The sequence below is a fragment of the Nerophis lumbriciformis genome, linkage group LG03 (assembly GCF_033978685.3).
Source record: "Nerophis lumbriciformis linkage group LG03, RoL_Nlum_v2.1, whole genome shotgun sequence".
Classification (NCBI taxonomy): domain Eukaryota; kingdom Metazoa; phylum Chordata; class Actinopteri; order Syngnathiformes; family Syngnathidae; genus Nerophis; species Nerophis lumbriciformis.
This window is the reverse complement of record NC_084550.2, coordinates 28,576,316-28,602,500: the sequence shown is the minus strand read 5'-3', so window position 1 is coordinate 28,602,500 and position 26,185 is coordinate 28,576,316. Positions and strand designations below refer to the sequence as shown.

The following is a 26,185-nucleotide window of genomic DNA, read 5'->3' as shown; positions in this document are numbered from 1 at the left end:
TAAATGAAATAAACATTTGAATGCATCAGTCTGTGTGCAATGAATAAATATAATGTACAAGTTACACCTTTTGAATGCAATTACTGAAATAAATCAAGTTTTTCAAAATATTCTAATTTACTGGCTTTTACCTGTATGTATATATAAAATGAAAAAATATTTGGGGGGCACGCATGCAAAATTTGCATGTAAAAAAACAAAAAACTGTTCAAAAGATTCGAATCGTCCCAACAACACCAAAAAAATGGGGAAGCGGTACTTTTCAAACAGAGTATAGTACCGTTTTTGATTCATTAGTACCGCGATGCTATACCAGTACTGGTATACCGTCCAACCCTAGCTGGTAATATATTTTTATGGTATTGCTGCCGTATTGGGCGGTGTACAGTGATGCATTGTGGGTGGAGTGGAGTCATTCCGAGGTTGATACAGTGCGGAGGAAAAGAAGGAATAAATAGGTCATTTCCCTCAACTTCCTGCCAACACGTGTCAGATAGCGCTAATGGACTGGAGGGTAATTAGAGGGAGGAGACTAAGAAGCCAACATGTCCACTTGCTACTCATCAAGCACAGCTGCACTGGAGAGGCTGAAAGAGCAAGGATCAGCTAACATCTACGATGGCTCACCACTAGTTCTGCACACTATTTTTAAAAGTCCAATTGTGTGCCTTTGCTGGAAATGAAAAGGCAAGACACTAAAGCAGCCATTCAGACGGCAGATGTCTCCAAAGCTCGTCTGCCACTCCAGAAGAATGTGCCTCTGATTGCTGATTAGCATGAGAAACACCAAAAGGTTGATGGTCGTCCAGGTGGCGAAGACATCAAACATCTAAATCCAAATGTTCAATCAACATTCCAAACACTCACATTTGGTTTGTTCCATCAAAGACGAGGCGGAACAAAAAAACTAAACGTGTTTGATATCGGTAATAATTGCTATTATGACATTATAAGGACTAGGGGGAAAAATATAATAAATGTAAATCATTTTATTTCAAATGTGACCTTGCTTGGCTATCAGGGCAGAAAGGAAATGTCAACACAAGCATGGAAAACAAACAATGTCAATAAAATAGTCAAATCACATTGAACACTTGTAAAAATAAGGAATATGTAAGAAATGCTTCATAAAGTGAAAATGTAAACCTAGAGAAACCTGAGACTAACTATCTAATGCAGGATTAGTGCTAGGAAATAACGGCTGTGTAACATTAATTTGCCCTGTTATTCTTATTGACCTATGGAAAGGAATTTTTGTTATGCTATGCAGTAATTATTGTAAATATGATAAAATAATTATTGACATTTTTCATGACCTAGGGAAATTAGGAGCAGGAGAATAATATATTTTATTGTAAATGTAACATTCCTGTGATTATAATCAAGGCAGAAAGGAAATGTCAACACAAGCATGGAAAACAAACAATGTCAACAAAATAGTAAAATCACATTGAAAACTTAACAATAAGCTCTTAAAAATAAGGAATATGTAAGAAATGCTTCATAAAGTGTAAGAAAATAGTGTGAAAATGTAAATCTAGAGAAACCTGAGAATAACGATCTAATGCAGGGTTAGTGCTAGGAAATAACGGCTGTGTAAAATTAATTTGCCCTGTTATTCTTATTTACCTATGGAAAGCGATTTTTGTTATGCTATGCAGTAAATATTGTAAATATGATTAAATAATTATTGAAATTTTTTATGACCTAGGGAAATTAGGGGCAGGAGAATAATATATTTTATTGTAAATGTAACATTCCTGTGATTATAATCAAGGCAGAAAGGAAATGTCAACACAAGAATGGAAAACAAACAAGGTAAACAAAATAGTCAAATCACATTGAACACTTAACAATAAATCATAAAAATAGGAATATGTAAGAAATGCTTCATAAAGTCTAAGAAAAAGTGTGAAAATGTAAACATACAGAAACCTGAGAATAACTATTTTATGCAGGTTTAATACTAGGAAATAACGACTGTGTAACATTAATTTGCCCTGTTATTCTTGTTTACCTATGGAAAGGAATTGTTGTTATGCTATGCAGTAAATATTGTTAATATGATTAAATAATTATTGACATTTTTTATGACCTAGGGAAATTAGGAGCAGGAGAATAATATATTTTATCGTAAATGTAACATTCCTGTGATTATAATCAAGGCAGTAAGGAAATGTCAACACAAGCATGGAAAACAAACAATGTCAACAAAATAGTCAAATCACATTAACACTCTTAAAAATAAGGAATATTTAAGAAATGCTTCATAAAGTGTAAGAAAACATAGAGAAACCTGAGAATAACTATCTAATGCAGGTTTAGTGCCAGGAAATAACGGCTGTGTAACATTCATTTGCCCTGTTATTCTTATTTACCTGTGGAAAGCAATTTTTGTTTTGTAGTAATTATTGTAAAAAATGATTATATAGATAATTATTGACATTTTTTATGACCTAGGGAAATTAGGAGCAGGAGAATAATATATTTTATCGTAAATGTAACATTCCTGTGATTATAATCAAGGCAGAAAGGAAATGTCAACACAAGCATGGAAAACAAACAATGTCAACAAAATAGTCAAATCACATTGAACACTTAACAATAATCTAAATAAGGAATATGTAAGAAATGCTTCATAAAGTGAAAATGTAAACATAGAGAAACCTGAGAATAACTATCTAATGCAGGTTTAGTGCTAGGAAATAACGGCTGTGTAACATTAATATGCCCTGTTATTCGAATTTACCTGTGGAAAGCAAATTTTGTTATGTAGTAGTTATTGTAAAAAATGATTATATAAATAATTATTGACATTTTTTATGACCTAGGGAAATTAGGAGCAGGAGAATAATATATTTTATCGTAAATGTAACTTTCCTTTGATTATAATCAAGGCAGAAAGGAAATGTCAACACAAGCATGGAAAACAAACAATGTCAACAAAACAGTCATATTACTTGGTATGTGACACTTGTTAACTGGTAACATGCAAACGATAGCATGCTAGCAAGCTAACTTAGGCTTGCTAACTCTTTCATCTAATTTTACACATTGTTTTCCTATTTCCGCAGCCATACACCTTAGAGTCATATAACTTTGTATGCATCACAAGCTAACTATTATCATGCTCACGTTAGCTTGCTAGCATGCTAACATTAGCATGCTAACACTAGCATGCTAACTTTTTGAGCCACTTTTGTTAACATTCAGCCCAGAGTCATATTACTTGGTACGCAACACAAGCTAACTATTATCATGCTCACGTTAGCTTGCTAGCATGCTAATATTAGCATGCTAACTTTTTGAGCCACTTTTGTTACCGTTTAGCCCAGAGTCATATCACTTGGTATGTGACACTTGTTAACTGTTAGCATGCAAACGATAGCATGTTAGCAAGCTAACTTAGCTAACTTTTTCATCTAATTTTACACTTTTTTTTTTCTATTTCCGTAGCCATACACCTTAGAGTCATACAACTTGGTATATGAAACATGCTGACTGTTATCACCCTACCGTTAGCACACATGCTATGTGTTAGCATTTTTTATGTAAACCTCATTTTGGCCATTTCCGTCACTCACCTGGTCATGTCCCTTCTTCTTCTTCTTCTTCTTGCCCCAGCACCCAGAACTCTCTGCGTCCTTCCCGCCCGTGTCGCACAAGAGGCCGTCCAGCTCCTCGGACCCTCCCTGCTGGTTGTGGGAGGTCTCTGCGGCCAGGCGGTAGGACAAGTTCCTCAGGATGCACACGCAGTTCTCCACCGTCTGGAGGTAGGATGAAGGTGTCACTCAGGAGGACCAGTGGTGGTCTCCTGGTTGTTGCTACTCCCACATAGTAGTGTGTACTAGTTGTGTGTTGTTTGCTGTGTGATGTTTCCTGCTTCTATTTGATGTCAAGTTCATTTTACTGTGGTTGTGTGTTGTTTGCTGTGTGATGTTGCCTCCTTCTATTTGATATCAAGTTCATTTTACTCTGATTGTGTGTTGTTTGCTGTGTGATGTTGCCTCCTTCTATTTGATATCAAGTTCATTTTACTCTGATTGTGTGTTGTTTGCTGTGTGATGTTGCCTCCTTCTATTTGATATCAAACTCATTTTACTGTGGTTGTGTGTTGTTTGCTGTGTGATGTTGCCTCCTTCTATTTGATATCAAGTTCATTTTACTCTGATTGTGTGTTGTTTGCTGTGTGATGTTGTGTCCTTCTATTTGATATAAAACTAATTTTACTGTGGTTGTGTGTTGTTTGCTGTGTGATGTTGTCTCCTTCTATTTGATGACAAGTTCATTTTACTGTGGTTGTGTGTTGTTTGCTTTGTGATGTTGCTTCCATCTATTTGATATCAAGTTCATTTTATTCTGATTGTGTGTTGTTTGCTGTGTGATGTTGCCTCATTCTATTTGATGTCAAGTTCATTTTACTGTGGTTGTGTGTTGTTTGCTGTGTGATGTTGCCTGCTTCTATTTGATGTCAAGTTCATTTTACCGTGGTTGTGTGTTGTTTGCTGTGTGATGTTGCCTCCTTCTTTTCAATATCAAGTTCATTTTACTGTGGTTGTGTGTTGTTTGCTGTGTGATGTTGCCTCCTTCTATTTGATATCAAACTCATTTTACTGTGGTTGTGTGTTGTTTGCTATGTGATGTTGCCTCCTTCTATTTGATATCAAGTGCATTTTACTGTGGTTGTGTGTTGTTTGCTGTGTGATGTTGCCTCCTTCTATTTGATACCAAGTTAATTTTACTGTGGTTGTGTGTTGTTTGCTGTGTGATGTTTCCTCCTTCTATTTGATACCAAGTTCATTTTACTGTGGTTGTGTGTTGTTTGCTGTGTGATGTTGCCTGCTTCTATTTGATGTCAAGTTAATTTTACTGTGGTTGTGTGTTGTTTTCTGCGTGATGTTGCCTCAGAGTTGGTATCAAGTTTATTTTACTGTGGTTGTGTGTTGTTTGCTGTGTGATGTTGCCTCCTTCTATTTGATATCAAGTTCATTTTACTGTGGTTGTGTGTTGTTTGCTGTGTGATGTTGCCTCCTTCTATTTGATATCAAGTTCATTTTACTGTGGTTGTGTGTTGTTTGCTGTGTGATGTTGCCTCCTTCTATTTGATATCAAGTTCATTTTATTCTGATTGTGTGTTGTTTGCTGTGTGATGTTGCCTCCTTCTATTTGATATCAAGTTCATTTTACTGTGGTTGTGTGTTGTTTGCTGTGTGATGTTACCGCCTTCTATTTGGTATCAAGTTTATTTTACTGTGGTTATGTGTTGTTTGCTGTGTGATGTTTCCTCCTTCTATTTGATGTCAGGTTCATTTTACTGTGGTTGTGTGTTGTTTGCTGTGTGATGTTGCCTCCTTCTATTTGATACCAAGTTCATTTTACTGTGGTTGTGTGTTGTTTGCTGTGTGATGTTGCCTCATTCTATTTGATGTCAAGTTCATTTTACTGTGGTTGTGTGTTGTTTGCTGTGTGATGTTTCCTCCTTCTATTTGATGTCAGGTTCATTTTACTGTGGTTGTGTGTTGTTTGCTGTGTGATGTTGCCTCCTTCTATTTGATACCAAGTTAATTTTACTGTGGTTGTGTGATGTTTGCTGTGTGATGTTGCCTGCTTCTATTTGATGTCAAGTTAATTTTACTGTGGTTGTGTGAAAAATGCTTGTCCATTATTTTACTGTGGTTATGTGTTGTTTGCAGTGTGATGTTTCCTCCTTCTATTTGATGTCAGGTTCATTTTACTGTGGTTGTGTGTTGTTTGCTGTGTGATGTTGCCTCCTTCTATTTGATACCAAGTTCATTTTACTGTGGTTGTGTGATGTTTGCTGTGTGATGTTGCCTGCTTCTATTTGATGTCAAGTTAATTTTACTGTGGTTGTGTGTTGTTTGCTGCGTGATGTTGCCTCAGAGTTGGTATCAAGTTCATTTTACTGTGGTTGTGTGTTGTTTGCTGTGTGATGTTGCCTCCTTCTATTTGATATCAAGTTTATTTTACTGTGGTTGTGTGTTGTTTGCTGTGTGATGTTGCCTCCTTCTATTTGATATCAAGTTCATTTTATTCTGATTGTGTGTTGTTTGCTGTGTGATGTTGCCTCCTTCTATTTGATATCAAGTTCATTTTACTGTGGTTGTGTGTTGTTTGCTGTGTGATGTTCCCACCTTCTATTTGGTATCAAGTTTATTTTACTGTGGTTGTGTGTTGTTTGCTGTGTGATGTTGCCTCCTTCTATTTGACATCAAGTTCATTTTACTGTGGTTGTGTGTTGTTTGCTGTGTGATGTTGCCTCCTTCTATTTGATGTCAAGTTCATTTTACTGTGGATGTGTGTTGTTTGCTGTGTGATGTTTCCGCCTTCTATTTGGTATCAAGTTTATTTTACTGTGGTTGTGTGTTGTTTGCTGTGTGATGTTGCCTCCTTCTATTTGACATCAAGTTCATTTTACTGTGGTTGTGTGTTGTTTGCTGTGTGATGTTGCCTCCTTCTATTTGATGTCAAGTTCATTTGACTGTGGTTGTGTGTTGTTTGCTGTGTGATGTTGCCTCCTTCTATTTGATGTCAATGATAAACATTGCCCATGGAAAGAACGTAGTAAGAAGCAAAAGAAAAACAACCAACCATGGATGACAAAAGGACTGAAAAATGCTTGTCACAAAAAAAACACATTGTATCGAATATTTATAACACAGAGATCTATAGAGGCAGAAAATAAGTATACGAAATATAAAAACAAACTAATTGGTATACTACGAACATGTAAGAAGGAATACTACAGTCAATTATTAAACAAGAACAAAAACAACATGAGAGCAACATGGGGCATCCTATATAGCATCCTTAAAAATGGTGCTAGGAAGATTACCCCCAGTACTTTCGAGATGGTAATACAAAAAATGACAATATGAACCAAATAGCTGAACGTTTCAATGATTATTTTGTTAATATTGGAAAAAATCTGGATCAAAGAATTCCAAATGCAGAAGATGGGTCAGTTGAGGCCTTGAGTGAGCTCATAGACAGAAATCCCAATTCCATGTTTCTTAAAAGCGTAACAAAAGAAGAAATAATCAAAATTGTAAAAAATTGTAAATCCAAGACCTCAACCGACTGTCATGGAATAGATATGGTAACGATAAAAAAGGTTATACAAGACATTTCAGAACCTCTGACATATATCACCAATGTATCATTTTTAACCGGTAAATTCCCTGATATAAAGACAATTGCAAAAGTCGTACCAATTTATAAGAATGGAGACGTACACCAGTTTACTAACTACAGACCAGTTTCATTACTTCCACAATTCTCCAAAATCTTGGAAAAATTATTCAATAGTCGATTAGATGTATTTATTAACAAAAGTGGGACGCTTGTGGAGAACCAATATGGATTTCGAGCAAATATCTCAACATCAATAGCATTAACCAAAATAACAGAGGAAATTACCAATGCAATAGATGGTAAAGAATGTGCGGCCGCAGTATTCATGGACTTAACAAAAGCATTTGACACAATTAATCATGATTTTTTAATACGAAAATTAGAACGATATGGCATCAGAGGTTTGGTATTGAATTGGGTAAGAAGTTATTTAACCAACAGGAAGCAATATGTGAAGATGGGTGAAAATATGTCAACACGGCTAGATATATCCTGTGATGTACCCCAGGGATCAATACTGGGACCAAGATTGTTCAATCTTTATATAAACGACATTTGTAAGGTTACGAAGGAGTTAAAGTTGGTTTTATTTGCGGACGACACAACTGCTTTCTGTTCAGGAGAGAACACACAGAAGATAATACAAATAATAACAGAAGAAATGAACAAATTAAAAAGATGGTTTGACAAAAACAGACTATCTTTGAATCTCAGTAAAACTAAAATAATGCTATTTGGTAATAGTAGAAAAGAGCATCATACACAAATACAAATAGACGGAGTAGACATAGAAAGGGTAAAAGAAACTAGATTTTTGGGAGTATTAATAGATGATCAAATGAACTGGAAATCTCATATACAAAACATACAACATAAGGTGGCAAAAAACATTTCAATAATGAATAAAGCAAAATATGTCCTGGGCCAAAAATCACTACATATTCTCTACTGCTTGCTAGTGTTACCATATCTGAGTTATTGTGCAGAAATATGGGGAAATAACTACAAATGTGTGCTACATTCGCTAACCGTGTTACAAAAAAGATCAATTAGCCTGATACATAATGTTGGATATAGAGAACACACAAACACTTTATTTATTAAGTCAGAAATATTAAAGTTCGGTGATTTGGTAAAATGCAAACAGCTAAAATGATGTACAAAGCAAACTATAACCTGCTACCAAAGAATGTACAACAATTCTTCTCAACTAAAGAGGAGAAATATAACCTTAGAGGAAAAAATAATTTAAAACCTTTATATGCACGTACAACACTTAGAACTTTTAGCATATCAGTATGTGGAATTAAATTATGGAATGGATTAAGTAAAGAAGTTAAAAATTGTACTGATATGATCCAGTTTAAGAGGTTGTTCAAAATAATAGTGCTTACAAAGTACAAAGAAGAAGAATTATGAGAAATACTTTCAACCTTATTGAAAATAAGATATTCTTCATCTCAGTATGTTAATAATGACTGAATTAATTAATTAATTACATATTACAAAACTGTTCTATACTAATTCATAGATGTTATTTTATTATATAAAAAGGTCAGTAAATGATTCTATATATTTGTAAACGCTTTGAAGTGGGAAAGGGGTAGGATTAAATAAGCTTTGCTTCTTCCTATTCCTTTTCGGGCATGATGTAAAATGAAATGATATGAAATTGTGTGATGTATTATGATGTAAGTGTGTTCATGTTCGAAATAAACTAAAGAAAGAAAGAAAGAAAAGTTAATTTTACTGTGGTTGTGCGTTGTTTGCTGTGTGATGTTGCCTCCTTCTATTTGACATCAAGTTCATTTTGCTGTGGTTGTGTGCTGTGTGATGTTGCCTCCTTCTATTTTATGTCAAGTTCATTTTACTGTGGTTGTGTGTTGTTTGCTGTGTGATGTTGCCTCCTTCTATTTGATACCAAGTTCAGTTTACTGTGGTTGTGTGTTGTTTGCTGTGTGATGTTGCCTCCTTCTATTTGATGTCAAGTTCATTTTCCTGTGGTTGTGCGTTGTTTGCTGTGTGATGTTGCCTCCTTCTATTTGATGTCAAGTTCATTTTACTGTGGTTGTGTGTTGTTTGCTGTGTGATGTTGCCTCCTTCTATTTGATACCAAGTTCAGTTTACTGTGGTTGTGTGTTGTTTGTTGTGTGATGTTGCCTCCTTCTATTTGATGTCAAGTTAATTTTACTGTGGTTGTGTGTTGTTTGCTGTGTGATGTTGCCTCCTTCTATTTGATACCAAGTTCATTTTACTGTGGTTGTGTGTTGTTTGCTGTGTGATGTTGCCTGATTCTATTTGATGTCAAGTTAATTTTACTGTGGTTGTGTGTTTGCTGTGTGATGTTGCCTCCTTCTATTTGATACCAAGTTAATTTTACTGTGGTTGTGTGTTGTTTGCTGTGTGATGTTTCCTCCTTCTATTTGATACCAAGTTCATTTTACTGTGGTTGTGTGTTGTTTGCTGTGTGATGTTGCCTGCTTCTATTTGATGTCAAGTTAATTTTACTGTGGTTGTGTGTTGTTTTCTGCATGATGTTGCCTCAGAGTTGGTATCAAGTTAATTTTACTGTGGTTGTGTGTTGTTTTCTGCGTGATGTTGCCTCCGAGTTGGTATCAAGTTCATTTTACTGTGGTTGTGTGTTGTTTGCTGTGTGATGTTGCCTCCTTCTATTTGATATCAAGTTTATTTTACTGTGGTTGTGTGTTGTTTGCTGTGTGATGTTGCCTCCTTCTATTTGATATCAAGTTCATTTTATTCTGATTGTGTGTTGTTTGCTGTGTGATGTTGCCTCCTTCTATTTGATATCAAGTTCATTTTATTCTGATTGTGTGTTGTTTGCTGTGTGATGTTGCCTCCTTCTATTTGGTATCAAGTTCATTTTACTGTGGTTGTGTGTTGTTTGCTGTGTGATGTTGCCTCCTTCTATTTGATATCAAGTTAATTTTACTGTGGTTGTGTGTTGTTTTCTGTGTGATGTTGCCTCCTTCTATTTGATATCAAGTTCATTTTATTCTGATTGTGTGTTGTTTGCTGTGTGATGTTGCCTCCTTCTATTTGATATCAAGTTCATTTTATTCTGATTGTGTGTTGTTTGCTGTGTGATGTTGCCTCCTTCTATTTGGTATCAAGTTCATTTTACTGTGGTTGTGTGTTGTTTGCTGTGTGATGTTGCCTCCTTCTATTTGATATCAAGTTAATTTTACTGTGGTTGTGTGTTGTTTTCTGTGTGATGTTGCCTCCTTCTATTTGATATCAAGTTCATTTTACTGTGGTTGGGCGTTTTTTGCTTGTGTCTGCGTTATGCTAACATGCTAACAGGGATTGTTGATTTCCATTGCCTTGGTGTGTTTGTTGGTATTCAGAATGTGTGTGTGTGTGTGTGTGTGTGTGTGTGTGTGTGTGTGTGTGTGTGTGTGTGTGTGTGTGTGTGCACTACCTTGCTGTCAATCTCACTGCTTCCCAGGGCGGTCTGGATGACGTAGAGAAAAGCGTCTGTCAGACCCTCACACTCTCGCATTCTCCTGCGGGCCTCCTCCCCTGCAGAACTCACATTGCTAACACACACACACGCACCCGCGCGCGCACGCACGCACGCACGCACGCACGCACGCACGCACGCACGCGCACACACACACACACACACACACACACACACACACACACACACACACACACACACACACACACACACACACACACACACACTTTGTTAGTGAACATGCATAAACAAAGACGTCCGACATGTGTTTTGTCTTCAAACACTATTCAATTTACAAACATCACAGGCCAAATTTAAGGCGAAAGCCTGGAAATAATAATAAATAAATAATAATAAATGTACTAATAAAGTACTTTTATCTTTTTTGACTGGCAGTATTTGTCCTTCTCATTTTGACATTCAAAAAAATGCATGCAACTGCGTACCTTAAAAAAAAAAAAAAAAAAAAAAAAAAAAAAAAAATATATATATATATATATATATATATATATATATACACAGTGTATATATATATATATACACTGTAAAAATGCCAGTTTTTTACAGTAAAAAAATACTTTTGTACCATTTTCCCATGTACTTTAATAGTGTTTCTTAACCATAGGGCCGCGAGTTCCTCTTTGAGGGACAGTTGTAATACACTTTCCCACCACTTGTGGCAGTAATGACAACAGCAAACAGACAGAAGAAGTCTGGAGCTAAAGTCGGAAATTTCTCAAGCGCCAAAATTATGACTAAAGTGGTGAAGTTGTATTTTTATTTGCACTTTAACTTTGTTGACAGTTTATTCAAGAAATATTGTATGTAAATCTACTGTAAAAACAGTGTTTTACATTAAAATTCTGGCAATTGAGCTGCCAGTTTTTTTTACCGTAAAAACACTTTGGTACAGTTTTTCCATACACTTTAATAGTTTTTCTTAACCATAGGGCCGGTAGCTCCTCCTGGAGGGCCAGTTGTAATACAATTGCCCACCACTTGTGGCAGTCATGACAATAGCAAACAAACAGAAGAAGCTAAAGTTCGAAATCTCTCAATCGCAAAAATGATGACTAAAATGGTGAAGCTGTATTTTCACTTTGCACTTTAACTTTTATTGACAATTTAACTAAGCATATTTAGTTGATTTTAGCACTACATCATTGAATGTACATATCTTTTTCACTAGTTATGTTAGTATTTATTTTTCTATGTGTTCAATAACAATCTTTGTGTTTATCACATGGACTTTAACTTGTTGACAGTTTATTATTTAAGGTTAAGAACCCCTGCATTAATTCGCTATAAAAACAACATCTGTAGATTTTACGGTAAAAAAAACTGGCATTGCCGTTTCATGGATTTTACCATTAAAAAGCAGAGTGGTATTGTTTTTCCATTCCTTTTACAGTAATATGCTGTAAAAACAGCACATTTTATAGTACCATTCTGGCAATTTAGCTGCCAGTTTTTTTTACCGTAAAAACACTTTGGTACCATCCATCCATCCATGGCCCTAGTGTGTGAATGTGAGTGTGAATGTTGTCTGTCTATATGTGTTGGCCCTGCGATGAGGTGGCGACTTGTCCAGGGTGTACCCCGCCTTCCGCCCGATTGTAGCTGAGATAGGCTCCAGCGCCCCCCGCGACCCCAAAAGGGAATAAGCGGTAGAAAATGGATGGATGGATGGCACTTTGGTACCATTTTCCGATATATTTTAATCGTGTTTCCTAATCATAGGGCCGCTGTGGTCTGTTAGTGTCGCAACAGTACTCAGTTGTAATACACTTTCCCACCACTTGTGGCAGTAATGACAATAGCAAACAAACAGAAGAAGTCTGGAGCTAAAGTCAGACATTTCTCAAGCGCCAAAATTATGACTAAAGTGGTGAAGCTGTATTTTTATTTGCACTTTAACTTTGTTGGCAGTTATTATTTAAGGTTAAGAGTAATTCACTATAAAAACAACATCTGTAGATTTTAAGGTTAAAAACTGGCATTGCCATTTCATGGACTTTACCATACAAAAACAGTGGTATTGTTTTTTCATTCCATTTACAGTAATATGTTGTAAAAACAGCACGTTTTCCGGTAAAATTCTGGCTATTGAGCTGTCAGTTTTTTACCGTAAAAACACTTTGGTACTGTTTTTTTATACACTTAAATAGTGTTTCTTAACTATAAGGCCGTGACTTCCTCTTAAAGGTCCAGTTGTAATACACTTTCCCACCACTTGTGGCAGTAATGACAATAGCAAACAAACAGAAGAAGTCTGGAGCTAAAGTCTGAAATTTCTCAAGTGCCAAAATTATGACTAAAGTGGTGAAGCTGTATTTGTTTTTGCACTTTAACTTTGTTGACAGTTTATTATTTATGGTTAAGAACCCCTGCATTAATTCGCTATAAAAACAACATCTGTAGATTTTACGGTAAAAAACTGACATTGCCGTTTCATGGATTTTACCATTAAAAAAACGGTGGTATTTTTTTTCCATTCCATTTACAGTAATATGCTGTAAAAACAGCACATTTTATGGAAAAATTCTGGCGATTGAGCTGCCATTTTTTTTTTACCGTAAAAACACTTTGGTACTGTTTTTCCATATATTTTAATCGTGTTTCCTAACCATCCACACCAGCCGCTGTGGTCTGTTCGTGTCGCAATGGTAATGGAGGCCACATCAAAAACTGTAAGATCATCACTGTGTGAGAACATTTTAACAAGAAATGGGCAACAAATTATGTTAGTATCTGCTTTTAAATATTTAGGATTTTTAATTGATGACCACTTGAGTTTTAAGGAGCACATTCAGTATGTTGTAAAAAAACTGAAACTTTTACTGGGATTTTATTATAGAAACAAGTCTTGCTTTTCTTTTACTGTGAAACAGAAATTGGTGGAAACAACCTTTTTACCTGTTATTGACTATGGAGATGTGTTGTACATGAATGCTACTGCTGCTTGTCTCCACAAGCTGGATAGTGTGGACCACGGGGCACTGAGATTCATCACCAACTGCGCTCCCCTTACTCACCATTGTGTGTTATACTCAATGGTTAACTGGACATCTTTATGTGCTCGACGCCTCAATCATTGGCATGTGTTCATCTACAAAAACATTCTGGGTATCACTCCATCTTATCTGTCTTGTCTTTTAACAAAGAAACAAGGAAGTCACAATCTTCGATCAATGAATGTTCTGCAATTTGTCGTCCCCAAAGTAAGAACTGAACTGGGCAAGAAAGCATTTAGGTTTTCAGCAGCGAAGGCTTGGAATAACCTACAATCGAACATTAAACTTCAAACCCTAGTTACGTTGAATGAGTTTAAAGCATCTGTGAAAGGATTGCAGTCTACCTTGTCTGTATGCACATGTGTCATGTGAGCAAGTGTTAATGTTGTAAATGTGATGTTTTATGTATTTGTTTACTGTTTTTAATGTAACCTTGCTGCTGCCCTCTTGGCCAGGTCTCCCTTGGAAAAGAGATCTTTGATCTCAATGGGATTTTACCTGGTTAAATAAAGGCTAATAAATAAATAAAAGTACTCAGTTGTAATACACTTTCCCACCACTTGTGGCAGTAATGACAACAGCAAACAAACAGAAGAAGTCTGGAGCTAAAGTCAGAAATTTCTCAAGCACAAAAATTATGACTAAAGTGGTGAAGCTGTATTTTTATTTGCACTTTAACTTTGTTGACAGTTTATTCAAGAAATATTGTATGTAAATCTACTTTTATGCTGTAAAAACAACACGTTTTACATTAAAATTCTGGCAATTGAGCTGCCAGTTTTTTACTGTAAAAACACTTTGGTACAGTTTTTCCATACACTTTAATAGTGTTTCTCAACCCTAGGGCCGCAAGCTCCTCCTAGAGGGCCAGTTGTAATACAATTGCCCACCACTTGTGGCAGTAATGACAATAGCAAACAAACAGAAGAAGCTAAAGTCCGTAATTTCTCAATCGCAAAAATGGTGACTAAAGTGGTGAAGCTGTATTTTCACTTTGCACTTTAACTTTTATTGACAATTTAACTAAGCATATTTAGTTGATTTTAGCACTACATCATTGAATGTACTTATCTTTTTCACTAGTTATATGTCAGTATTTATTTTTCTATGTGTTAAATAACAATCTTTGTGTTTATCACATGGACTTTAACTTGTTGACAGTTTATTATTTAAGGTTAAGAATCCCTGCATTAATTCGCTATAAAAACAACATCTGTAGATTTTACGGTAAAAAAAAAATGGCATTGCCGTTTCATGGATTTTATCATTAAAAAGCAGAGTGGTATTGTTTTTCCATTCCTTTTACAGTAATATGCTGTAAAAACAGCACATTTTATAGTAAAATTCTGGCAATTTAGCCGCCAGTTTTTTACCGTAAAAACACTTTGGTACCATTTTCCGATATATTTTAATCGTGTTTCCTAATCATAGGGCCGCTGTGGTCTGTTAGTGTCGCAGCAGTACTCAGTTGTAATACACTTTCCCACCACTTGTGGCAGTAATGACAAATAGCAAACAAACAGAAGAAGTCTGGAGCTAAAGTCAGAAATTTCTCAGGCGCAAAAATTATGACTAAAGTGGTGAAGCTGTATTTTTACTTGCACTTTAACTTTGTTGACAGTTTATTATTTAAGGTTAAGAGTAATTCACTATAAAAACAACATCTGTAGATTTTACGGTAAAAAACTGGCATTGCCGTTTCATGGACTTTACCATACAAAAACAGTGGTATTGTTTTTCCATTCCATTTACAGTAATATGTTGTAAAAAACAGCACATTTATGGTAAAATTCTGGCGATTAAGCTGCAAGTTTTTTTTGACCGTAAAAACACTTTGGTACCGTTTTTCCATATATTTCAATCGTGTTTCCTAACCATAGGGCCATAAGCTCCTCCTAGAGGTCCAGTTGTAATACACTTTCCCATCACTTGTGGCAGTAATGACAATAGCAAACAAACAGAAGAAGTCTGGAGCTAAAGTCTGAAATTTCTCAAGCGCCAAAATTATGACTAAAGTGGTGAAGCTGTATTTTTTTTTGCACTTTAACTTTGTTGACAATTTATTATTTATGGTTAAGAACCCCTGCATTAATTCGCTATAAAAACAACATCTGTAGATTTTACGGTAAAAAACTGGCATTGCCGTTTCATGGATTTTACCATTAAAAAAACGGTGGTATTTTTTTCCATTCCATTTACAGTAATATGCTGTAAAAACAGCACATTTTATGGAAAAATTCTGGCGATTGAGCTGCCATTTTTTTTTACCGTAAAAACACTTTGGTACTGTTTTTCCATGTATTTTAATCGTGTTTCCTAACCATAGGGCCGCTGTGGTCTGTTAGTGTCGCAGCAGTACTCAGTTGTAATACACTTTCCCACCACTTGTGGCAGTAATGACAACAGCAAACAAACAGAAGAAGTCTGGAGCTAAAATCAGAAATTTCTCAAGCGCCAAAATTATGACTAAAGTGGTGAAGCTGTATTTTTATTTGCACTTTAACTTTGTTGACAGTTTATTCAAGAAATATTGTATGTAAATCTACTTTTATGCTGTAAAAACAGTGTTTTACATTAAAATTCTGGCAATTGAGCTGCCAGTTTTTTTTTACCGTAAAAACACTTTGGTACTGTTTTTCCATACACTGTAATAGTGTTTCTTAACCATAGGGCCGCGATCAACTCCTAGAGGGCCAGTTGTAATACAATTGCCCACCACTTGTGGCAGTAATGACAATAGCAAACAAACTGAAGAAGCTAAAGTCCGAAATTTCTCAATCGCAAAAATGATGACTAAAGTGGTGAAGCTGTATTTTCACTTTGCACTTTAACTTTTATTGACAATTTAACTAAGCATATTTAGTTGATTTTAGCACTACATCATTGAATGTACATATCTTTTTCACTAGTTATATGTTAGTATTTATTTTTCTATGTGTTAAATAAATAATCTTTGTGTTTATCACATGGACTTTAACTTGTTGACAGTTTATTATTTATGGTTAAGAATCCCTGCATTAATTCGCTATAAAAACAACATCTGTAGATTTTACGGTAAAAAAAACTGGCATTGCCGTTTTATGGATTGTAGATGGGAGAGCAGGTGGTCAGCGATGGAGCAGACCTGCCATAGAATATTCCATCTTCAATCAGGCTCCTTAACAGCGTTCCCTAACAAGGCGTGAGAAAGATGAAATGGTAGTTTAGCTCTGCAACACAACACACGCCCACCCGGGCACTGATATCACATATTCCATTCACCAATGCAGACGCCCATCCGGGCACTAATATCAAATATTCCTTGGTGAGACGCCTGAAGAAGACGCAGCACTCAAGTTTCATTTGTATATTCTCAGTCCAAATATCCATCTTCACTCCACTAAAATGTACACTCAAACCTAACACAAACACCAACAAGGTGCATCCGTTCTTAAGCCAAACAGTGAGTCATGTTAAATGCTGCTAAGTCTGGCATATTCCAGGGCGGGAAGAAAAAAGAAAAAAGTCCGACACCACAGAAGCTAAATATACTCACATACTACTGGGCGAGAGGATATTTTTACTGTGACTGTGACGGATGGCAGCACACAAAAACAACCACGTATATAAATACTAGAACCACACCTTCTAACTCAGCCTATTTTTATGTATATGTACATATATACATACATATATACTGTCGGAGGCAGATATTTACATATATCCGAATTTAAGTGTTACTTCTTTTATTTCATAATCATATTACAAAACAGCTAGTGTTTTTCTTCCAATTGTGGTCTTTTGGTTGTCTGCAAAAACTGTGTGCTTAACCTTGAGTGAGGAATGTAAGAAAGAGAGATAATGGGCATGTGTTTTGGCTGGAGGAACATGACTGCCAGGGTGGGAGGAAGAGAGACTTAAGAGGGGAGAGGGTTTTTCGGGGGGAGGCAGACCATCTTGGCGGCGCGATTGAATGTTCTAGGCTGGACTGGTCTCAATGTATATGCAAAGCTTTGCAAATATATTACAAAATACCTATTCTGTCTCTGGTGGTTTTTCTACTCAGCTTTAAGTGTCGTAAAGAGCTTGGGAGCGACTTGTGACTTGAATTCCCTGGGAGGAACAACTGGTCCAAACGCAACAATACACATACATATATACATGTACATATATACACTATACACATATATACAAATACATATATACATGTACATATATACATACATATGTACATACATATATGTATGTGTGGGAAAAAAAATCACAAGACTATTTCATCTCTACAGGCCTGTTTCATGAGGGGGGGTTCCCTCAATCATCAGGAGATTTTAATGGGAGCATTCACATACCATGGTTTGTATAGGGCACAGAGTGGGTGGGTACAGGCTGGCGTAGGGGCGTGGTGATTGGCTCATGTGTTACCTAGGAGGTGTTTCCGTCTGTGGCGGCATGCTGTTACAATTTCGCTGCGCTTGTTGAGGGATGACAGGTCTGGACGGTAAATAATAAACAGTTTCTCTTTCAAGCATAGGTTGCATCTTTTATTACCACTATTGTAAGGTGTGCTGGATGCAAGAATTTGCCATGTTATTGAATATTCAACATTATTGTCTTTGAGGTCCCAAATGTGTTTGCTGAGTTCTGTGGTATTCCGCAGGTTTTGGTTCCTGAAAGAAGCCTTGTGATTGTTCCATCTGGTTTTGAATTCTCCCTCGGTTAATCCTACATATGTGTCGGATGTGTTAATGTCCTTACGTGTTACCTTAGATTGGTAGACAACTGATGTTTGTAAGCACCCCCCGTTGAGAGGGCAATCAGGTTTCTTTCGACAGTTACAGCCTTTGTTGGTATTGGAGTCGCTCTGTCCGGGGGCCGACGGCTCATTTGCAATTGTTTTGTTGTGGTTTGAGATAATTTGTCGTATATTGTTCATACAGCTATAGCTCAATTTAATGTTGTTCTTGTTGAATACTTTTCTTAGGGTGTTGTCTTTGGGAAAGTGTTTGTCAATCAGATTGAGGAATTTGTGTCCAATGTTAGTTGAGACGTTTTTGCTGTATGGGGGGTTGTACCAGATGATGTCGTTTCGTTTTCTGTTCTTTTTTGGCTGGTTTCCTGGCGTGGGTTCATAGGTGAGGGTGAAATTGTATCCACTTTCATCAAGGGCTTTTTGGTACGGGGGGGTTGCTTGGTCAAATTCAGCTTTGCTAGATGACAGCATCGATAGCCTTTTATTAATTCCGGTAGGTATTCTTTTCGTGGTGGTGGGTGGGTGGTTGCTGTCATGGTGCACGTATTGGAGTGTTGTGTTGGGTTTCGTGAATGGTTGGTAGCTGTTATTTCTCAGGTTGAAAGTGACGTCAAGGAAGTTGACGGTTTGCTTGTTGGCTTCAATCGTGATCCGTAGGCCGTTCTCTTTGAAAATTTGGCATATGCGCTTCTTGGTATTCTCGCTGCTCCTTGGCGAGGCGCGACACACTGCCAGTCCGTCATCACGGTAAATACCAAGGTTCAGATTGAGGCTAGCGAGCTGGGAGAGGAGGAAACTCCCAACGAGTTCACACGTTTCTGCTCCGTCAAAACTTCCCATAGTAACGTCAAATGTTGCATTGTTCTTTTTTTGCCATGGTGTACTGTTGTGGATGAGAATGGAGTTTTTTGCGTGGATGATGATGTTTCTTTCGTTGCCTGTGATTGAGTCGTAGTCTGAGGCGAAGTCTAGTGCTTGAGTCAGTAGGTCTTCGTGATGGAAGGGTAAAATTCTTCGATATCAAAGGAGATAAAGTTGTGCTGTTGTTTGTCTTGGATGTTGTTGAACCATTTGATTACTGCTGCTGTATTTCTCCATTGGTTGAGTGGTGTTTTGTCCTTGATTTTTGTGTTGACTCTGTCCAGGATTATTTTGCTGATTTTTCCTATTTCAGATTTAGTTGGGTTTATTAGTCGGCATGTTGGGTTATTTGCGAAGTTGGGTTTGTGGTCCTTCAATGTGATGAAGGCTTCCTTGTTGGCTAGCCTCAATCTGAACCTTGGTATTTACCGTGATGACGGACTGGCAGTGTGTCGCGCCTCGCCAAGGAGCAGCGAGAATACCAAGAAGCGCATATGCCAAATTTTCAAAGAGAACGGCCTACGGATCACGATTGAAGCCAACAAGCAAACCGTCAACTTCCTTGACGTCACTTTCAACCTGAGAAATAACAGCTACCAACCATTCACGAAACCCAACACAACACTCCAATACGTGCACCATGACAGCAACCACCCACCCACCACCACGAAAAGAATACCTACCGGAATTAATAAAAGGCTATCGATGCTGTCATCTAGCAAAGCTGAATTTGACCAAGCAACCCCCCCGTACCAAAAAGCCCTTGATGAAAGTGGATACAATTTCACCCTCACCTATGAACCCACGCCAGGAAACCAGCCAAAAAAGAACAGAAAACGAAACGACATCATCTGGTACAACCCCCCATACAGCAAAAACGTCTCAACTAACATTGGACACAAATTCCTCAATCTGATTGACAAACACTTTCCCAAAGACAACACCCTAAGAAAAGTATTCAACAAGAACAACATTAAATTGAGCTACAGCTGTATGAACAATATACGACAAATTATCTCAAACCACAACAAAACAATTGCAAATGAGCCGTCGGCCCCCGGACAGAGCGACTCCAATACCAACAAAGGCTGTAACTGTCGAAAGAAACCTGATTGCCCTCTCAACGGGGGGTGCTTACAAACATCAGTTGTCTACCAATCTAAGGTAACACGTAAGGACATTAACACATCCGACACATATGTAGGATTAACCGAGGGAGAATTCAAAACCAGATGGAACAATCACAAGGCTTCTTTCAGGAACCAAAACCTGCGGAATACCACAGAACTCAGCAAACACATTTGGGACCTCAAAGACAATAATGTTGAATATTCAATAACATGGCAAATTCTTGCATCCAGCACACCTTACAATAGTGGTAATAAAAGATGCAACCTATGCTTGAAAGAGAAACTGTTTATTATTTACCGTCCAGACCTGTCATCCCTCAACAAGCGCAGCGAAATTGTAACAGCATGCCGCCACAGACGGAAACACCTCCTAGGTAACACATGAGCCAATCACCACGCCCCTACGCCAGCCTGTACCCACCCACTCTGTGCCCTATACAAACCATGGTATGTGAATGCTCCCATTAAAATCTCCTGATGATTGAGGGAACCCCCCCTCATGAAACAGGCCTGTAGAGATGAAATAGTCTTGTGATTTTTTCCCCCACACATACATATATTGCGCTCTACTACGGTATCGAGCACTAATTTTTGGATAACCTTATTAAGACAGATATATACATACATATATACATACATATATACACGTGCATATATACATGTACATATACATATACATTTATACACTATACACATATATAAACATACATATATACATACATATACAGTGGTGGTCAAAAGTGTACGTACACTTGTAAAGAACATCATGTCATGGCTGTCTTGAGTTTCCAAGATGAAGGTGTTCCTGTTTTCTCTCATGTATGGTAATCAACAGAAAGATATTGTTGTAACCCAAGGACTTCAAAGCGGAGAGAACCAAGGATCTGCCAATTTCCAGACAACCTCTTTTTGAAGTATTTTACGAACTCTCTTTGAACTATTTTATGGAACTCTCTTTGAACTATTCTGTAACCAAAGGCAAGGCTGTTTACGACCCACTTCCCTCTTGAAGTGGAAGCGGTGGTCAGGTGGTCGGAGAAAGAAGGAGGAGTGCAATCTTTTAGCAGAAAGTAATGACACTGTGCAAGGGTACAGATGTGCACGTTTCTCCTCACTGAACCAAATTGAATTCTGTCTCTGTTTAATTCTTTGCCTCTTGTCTTGTTTAATAGATGTCATCAGTGTTTGAACCTGACAGTTCCCCTTCAGCATAGGCACCGTACCACCAACGGATCAGGGTACGGAAACACTTGTGCAGAATAATGACTAACTGTTCCCCTTGAGTATAGGCACCGTACCACCAACTGATCAGGGTCCGGACACAGTTGTGCAGACACCCCCAAACTCTGACATTCCACTAACTGTAGAAAAGGACATTTCCCAGGGAGTACTTAGTTACAGTAGAACAGGACACGGAGGTAGAGAAACTGACCGGAGGCAGCCGGTGGCATTGCGGAGGACCTGGGAGGAGTGGAGATGTAATTTGCGGTCCTCTTGTGTGTGGGGGGAAGTGTCCCAGCCCGAGTGTGGGATGATCACAGCATTAGTCAGAACCGCCAGGGCATCCTGGATGATAGGCATCTTCAGGGCGTCACACGATGAGAGGTTCCATAAAACACCTGCAGAAGAAGGGAGAAAAGTAGGCTTAAGGCAATGGGGCTAAAAACTCAATTTATCTGTGGGCCGCGGGCGGGAGAGTTGGGGTGTGGCTGGGCTGGACAAAGTATTGACTCCTGCATCGGTGTCTTCTGAATGATGATCCTAAGCTATGATAGGTCATTATAAATGTTACTTTTATAAACATTTTTACATTTTCCCACTGCTGAGTTACCCTAAGGATGATCAGAGACACTTCTGCTTGCTTACGTCCAAGGAGACCGAGGTATCGGACACCTCGGTCTCCTTGGACGTATCCATGCGGACTGGACACTGGCCGAGAGTTGGTGGGCGGCCAAGGGTGGAGTTGGCTCTCTTGGTTGCTTTATTGGGTCTGCTCCTCCTACCCCAGCAAACGATGGTGTGGAACACCGCAGAGGCCACCACAGTGTATATGTTTTGTTGTTTCTGTTTTACTTTTGTGGCTGTGTGTAGAAGTGGCTGGTTGCATCAGTTCTGCTCTTTTAATGTCGTTAATGTCCGTTGATGCTTCCCTCTTACACACATGTTTATGTTTAAGCAGAGGGCCACAAAATATGGGCCTGCAGTCCACTACTATGGGCCTGAGGGCTGCAAAATATGGGCCTGCATGCTGGAAAATATGGTCCTCCGTTATGCACAATATGGGCCTGCAGAATGCAAATTATGGGCATGCGGTATGCAAATTATGGGCCTGCATGCTGGAGAATATAGGCCTGCGGAGTGCGAAATATGGGCATGCGGTATGCAAAATATGGGCCTGCATGCTGGAATATATGGGCCTGCTATATGCAAAATATGGGCCCGCAGAATGCAAAAATGGGCCTGCGTTATGCATAATATGTGACTGCTTAGTGCAAAATATATGCCTGCCTGCTCGAGAATGTGGGCTTGTGGTCTGCAAAATATGGGTTTATATGCTGGAAATTACGGGCCTGCGTTATGCACAATATGGGCATGCAGAATGCAAATTATGGGCATACGGTATGCACATTATGGGCCTGCATGCTGGAGAATATGGGCCTGCGGTCTGCAAAATATGGGCCTGCTGAATGCAAAAAATGGGCTTGCATGCTAGAAAACATAGGCCTGTGGTATGCAACATGTAGGCCTGCATAATGCAAAATATGGGCCTGTATGCTGGAAAACATGGGCCTGCGTTATGCACAATATGGGCCTGCATGCTGGAATATATGGGTCTGCACTATGCATAATATGGGCCCGCAGAATGCAAAAATGGGCCTGCGGTATGCAAAATATGTGCATGCTGAGTGCAAAATACAGGCCTGCCTGCTGGAGAATGTGGACTTGCGTGATGCACAATATGGGCCTGCAGAAGGCAAATTATGGGCATGTGGTATGCAAATTATGGGCCTGCATGCTGGAGAATATGGGCCTGCTGAGTGCAAGTTATGAGCATGCGGTATGTCAAATATGGGCCTGCATGCTGGAATATATGGGCCTGCGATATGCAAAACATGGGCCCGCAGAATGCAAAAAAGGACCTGCGGTATGCCAAATATGTGCCTGCTGAGTGCACAATATAAGCCTGCCTGCTGGAGAATGTGGGCTTGCGGTCTGCAAAATATGGGCCTGCGCTATGCACAATATGGGCCTGTAGAATGCAAATTATGGGCATGTGGTATGCAAATTATGGGCCTGCATTCTGGAGAATATAGGCCTGTGGAGTGCGAAATATGGGCATGCGTATGCAAAATATGGGCCTGCATGCTGGGGATTTGTGGGCTCTGGGTCTGCAAAATATGGGCCTGCATGCTGGAAAATATGGGCCTGCGTATTGCATAATATCGGCCTGCAGAATGCAAAATATGGGCATGCGGTATGCAATTATGGGCCTGCATGCTGGAGAATATAAGTCTGTGGAGTGCGAATTATGGGCACGCGGTATGTAAAATATGGGCCTGCATACTGGAATATATGGGCCCTGCGATATGCAAAATATGGGCCCGAAGAATGCAAAAATGGGCCTGTGGTATGCAAAATATGTGCCTGCTGAGTGCAAAATATAGGCCTGCCTGCTGCAGAATGTGGGCTGGCGGTCTGCAAAATATGGGCCCGCTGAATGCAAAATATGGGCCTGCATGCTGGAAAACTTGGGCCTGTGATATGCAACATATGGGCCTGCAGAATGCAAAGTATGGGTTTGCGGTATGCAAAATATGGGCCTGTGATATGCAAAATATGGGCCTGCGGTATGCAAAGTATGGGCCTGCAATATGCAGAATATGGGTTTGCGGACTGCTTGTGTGAGAACAATGGTTTCTATAAACAATTTTTGATGAATCAACTCTGAAAAAAAAAATAAAAAATCTGCAAACGCTATCAAAAAAGATCAATGTTTGTTTTGTGTCGGCCGGGTGTTGTTGATCCAAGGTTATGCAGATGTATCATCTCATTAACATGCGCATACATTTGGACACAGCAGCTGTGACTGATAAGACCAAAACGTATCTTTAAGTTCATGAATGATGTCATCAGAAAGTCTCCCTCCTTGTCCTTGGGTCAACACTTTCTGGCTACCACGCAAATAATCAAATCAAGCGCAGTTGACCTTGGCTTTGTTGTCCTTATCGACATAATTGCGTCTATGTTTCTGCTCACATCTGGCCGGCTGGGATCAATGCAAGAGTCAGAAGAGAGTCGTTAAAAGGACAACAGTAATTAGCGGGGAATCTGGCATCTTTTCTCATCCTCACCTCGTCTCTCTGAAGGAGCAAAGCTGTTTTTGGATGTAATTACAATGTCTGAATAGGTTTGTTTGTCTTCAAGGGCAAGGATCTCTAAATACACCTTAGTATATTTAGTTGTATTTGGAGGGTTTTCAGCATCAACACTGAAAAACTGGAGTAAAAAAGTTTTTTTTAGATCACAAACGTAGCTTAAAAATATGTAAATGGCTCCAAACATTGTGTTCAACCCTTTGCTTAGTACCTAACCACCATAGTACCTAACCACCATAGTACCTGACTACCATAGTACCTGACCACCATAGTACCTAACCACCATAGTACCTAACCACTATAGTACCTAACCACCATAGTACCTGACCACCATAGTACCTGACCACCATAGTACCTGACCATCATAGTACCTAACCACTATAGTACCTAACCACTATAGTACCTAACCACCATAGTACCTGACCACCATAGTACCTGACCACCATAGTACCTAACCACTATAGTACCTGACCACCATAGTACCTAACCACCATAGTACCTAACCACCATAGTACCTAACCACTATAGTACCTAACCACCATAGTACCTGACCACCATAGTACCTAACCACCATAGTACCTGACCATCATAGTACCTAACCACCATAGTACCTAACCACCATAGTACCTAACCACTATAGTACCTAACCACCATAGTACCTGACCACCATAGTACCTAACCACTATAGTACCTAACCACTATAGTACCTAACCACCATAGTACCTGACCACCATAGTACCTGACCACCATAGTACCTAACCACTATAGTACCTGACCACCATAGTACCTAACCACCATAGTACCTAACCACCATAGTACCTAGCCACCATAGTACCTAACCACTATAGTACCTAACCACCATAGTACCTGACCACCATATTACCTAACCACCATAGTACCTAACCACCATAGTACCTGACCACCATAGTATCTAACCACCAAAGTACCTAGCCACCATAATACCTAACCACCATAGTACCTCACCACCATAGTACCTAACCACCATAGTACCTAACCACTATAGTACCTGACCACCATAGTACCTGACCACCATAGTACCTAACCACTATAGTACCTGACCACCATAGTACCTGACCACCATAGTACCTGACCACCATAGTACTTAACCATCATAGTACCTAACCACCATAGTACCTGACCACCATAGTACCTAACCACCATAGTACCTAACCATCATAGTACCTAACCATCATAGTACCTAACCACCAGTGATGGTTCACTGCGTAACATTTGTTTGGCACATTAATGCAATGGTGTTAGTTTATTCCCAACATGCATACAATTATATATATATATATATATATATATATGTATATATGAATATATGTGTATATATGTATATATGAATATATGTGTATATATGTATATTTGTATATATGTATATATATAAGTATATATAAGTATACATGTGTATATATATA

At 38.4% G+C, this 26,185-nt stretch overlaps 1 protein-coding gene across 7 annotated transcripts in view; it reads right to left on the bottom strand.

Annotated features, from left to right (window-relative positions):
- ctnnd2b (catenin (cadherin-associated protein), delta 2b) overlaps positions 1 to 26,185 on the bottom strand; it is a 367,161-nt gene that overhangs the window by 38,673 nt on the left and 302,303 nt on the right. For all 7 annotated transcript variants that reach the window (XM_061936381.2, XM_061936403.2, XM_061936356.2 and 4 more), the window contains 3 exons: positions 21,800 to 21,986; positions 10,592 to 10,709; positions 3,585 to 3,767 (listed from right to left, as the gene is read on the bottom strand). In XM_061936381.2, coding sequence (XP_061792365.2) covers positions 3,585 to 3,767; positions 10,592 to 10,709; positions 21,800 to 21,986 — 488 coding nt within the window. The remainder of the gene's footprint in view (positions 1 to 3,584; positions 3,768 to 10,591; positions 10,710 to 21,799; positions 21,987 to 26,185) is intronic.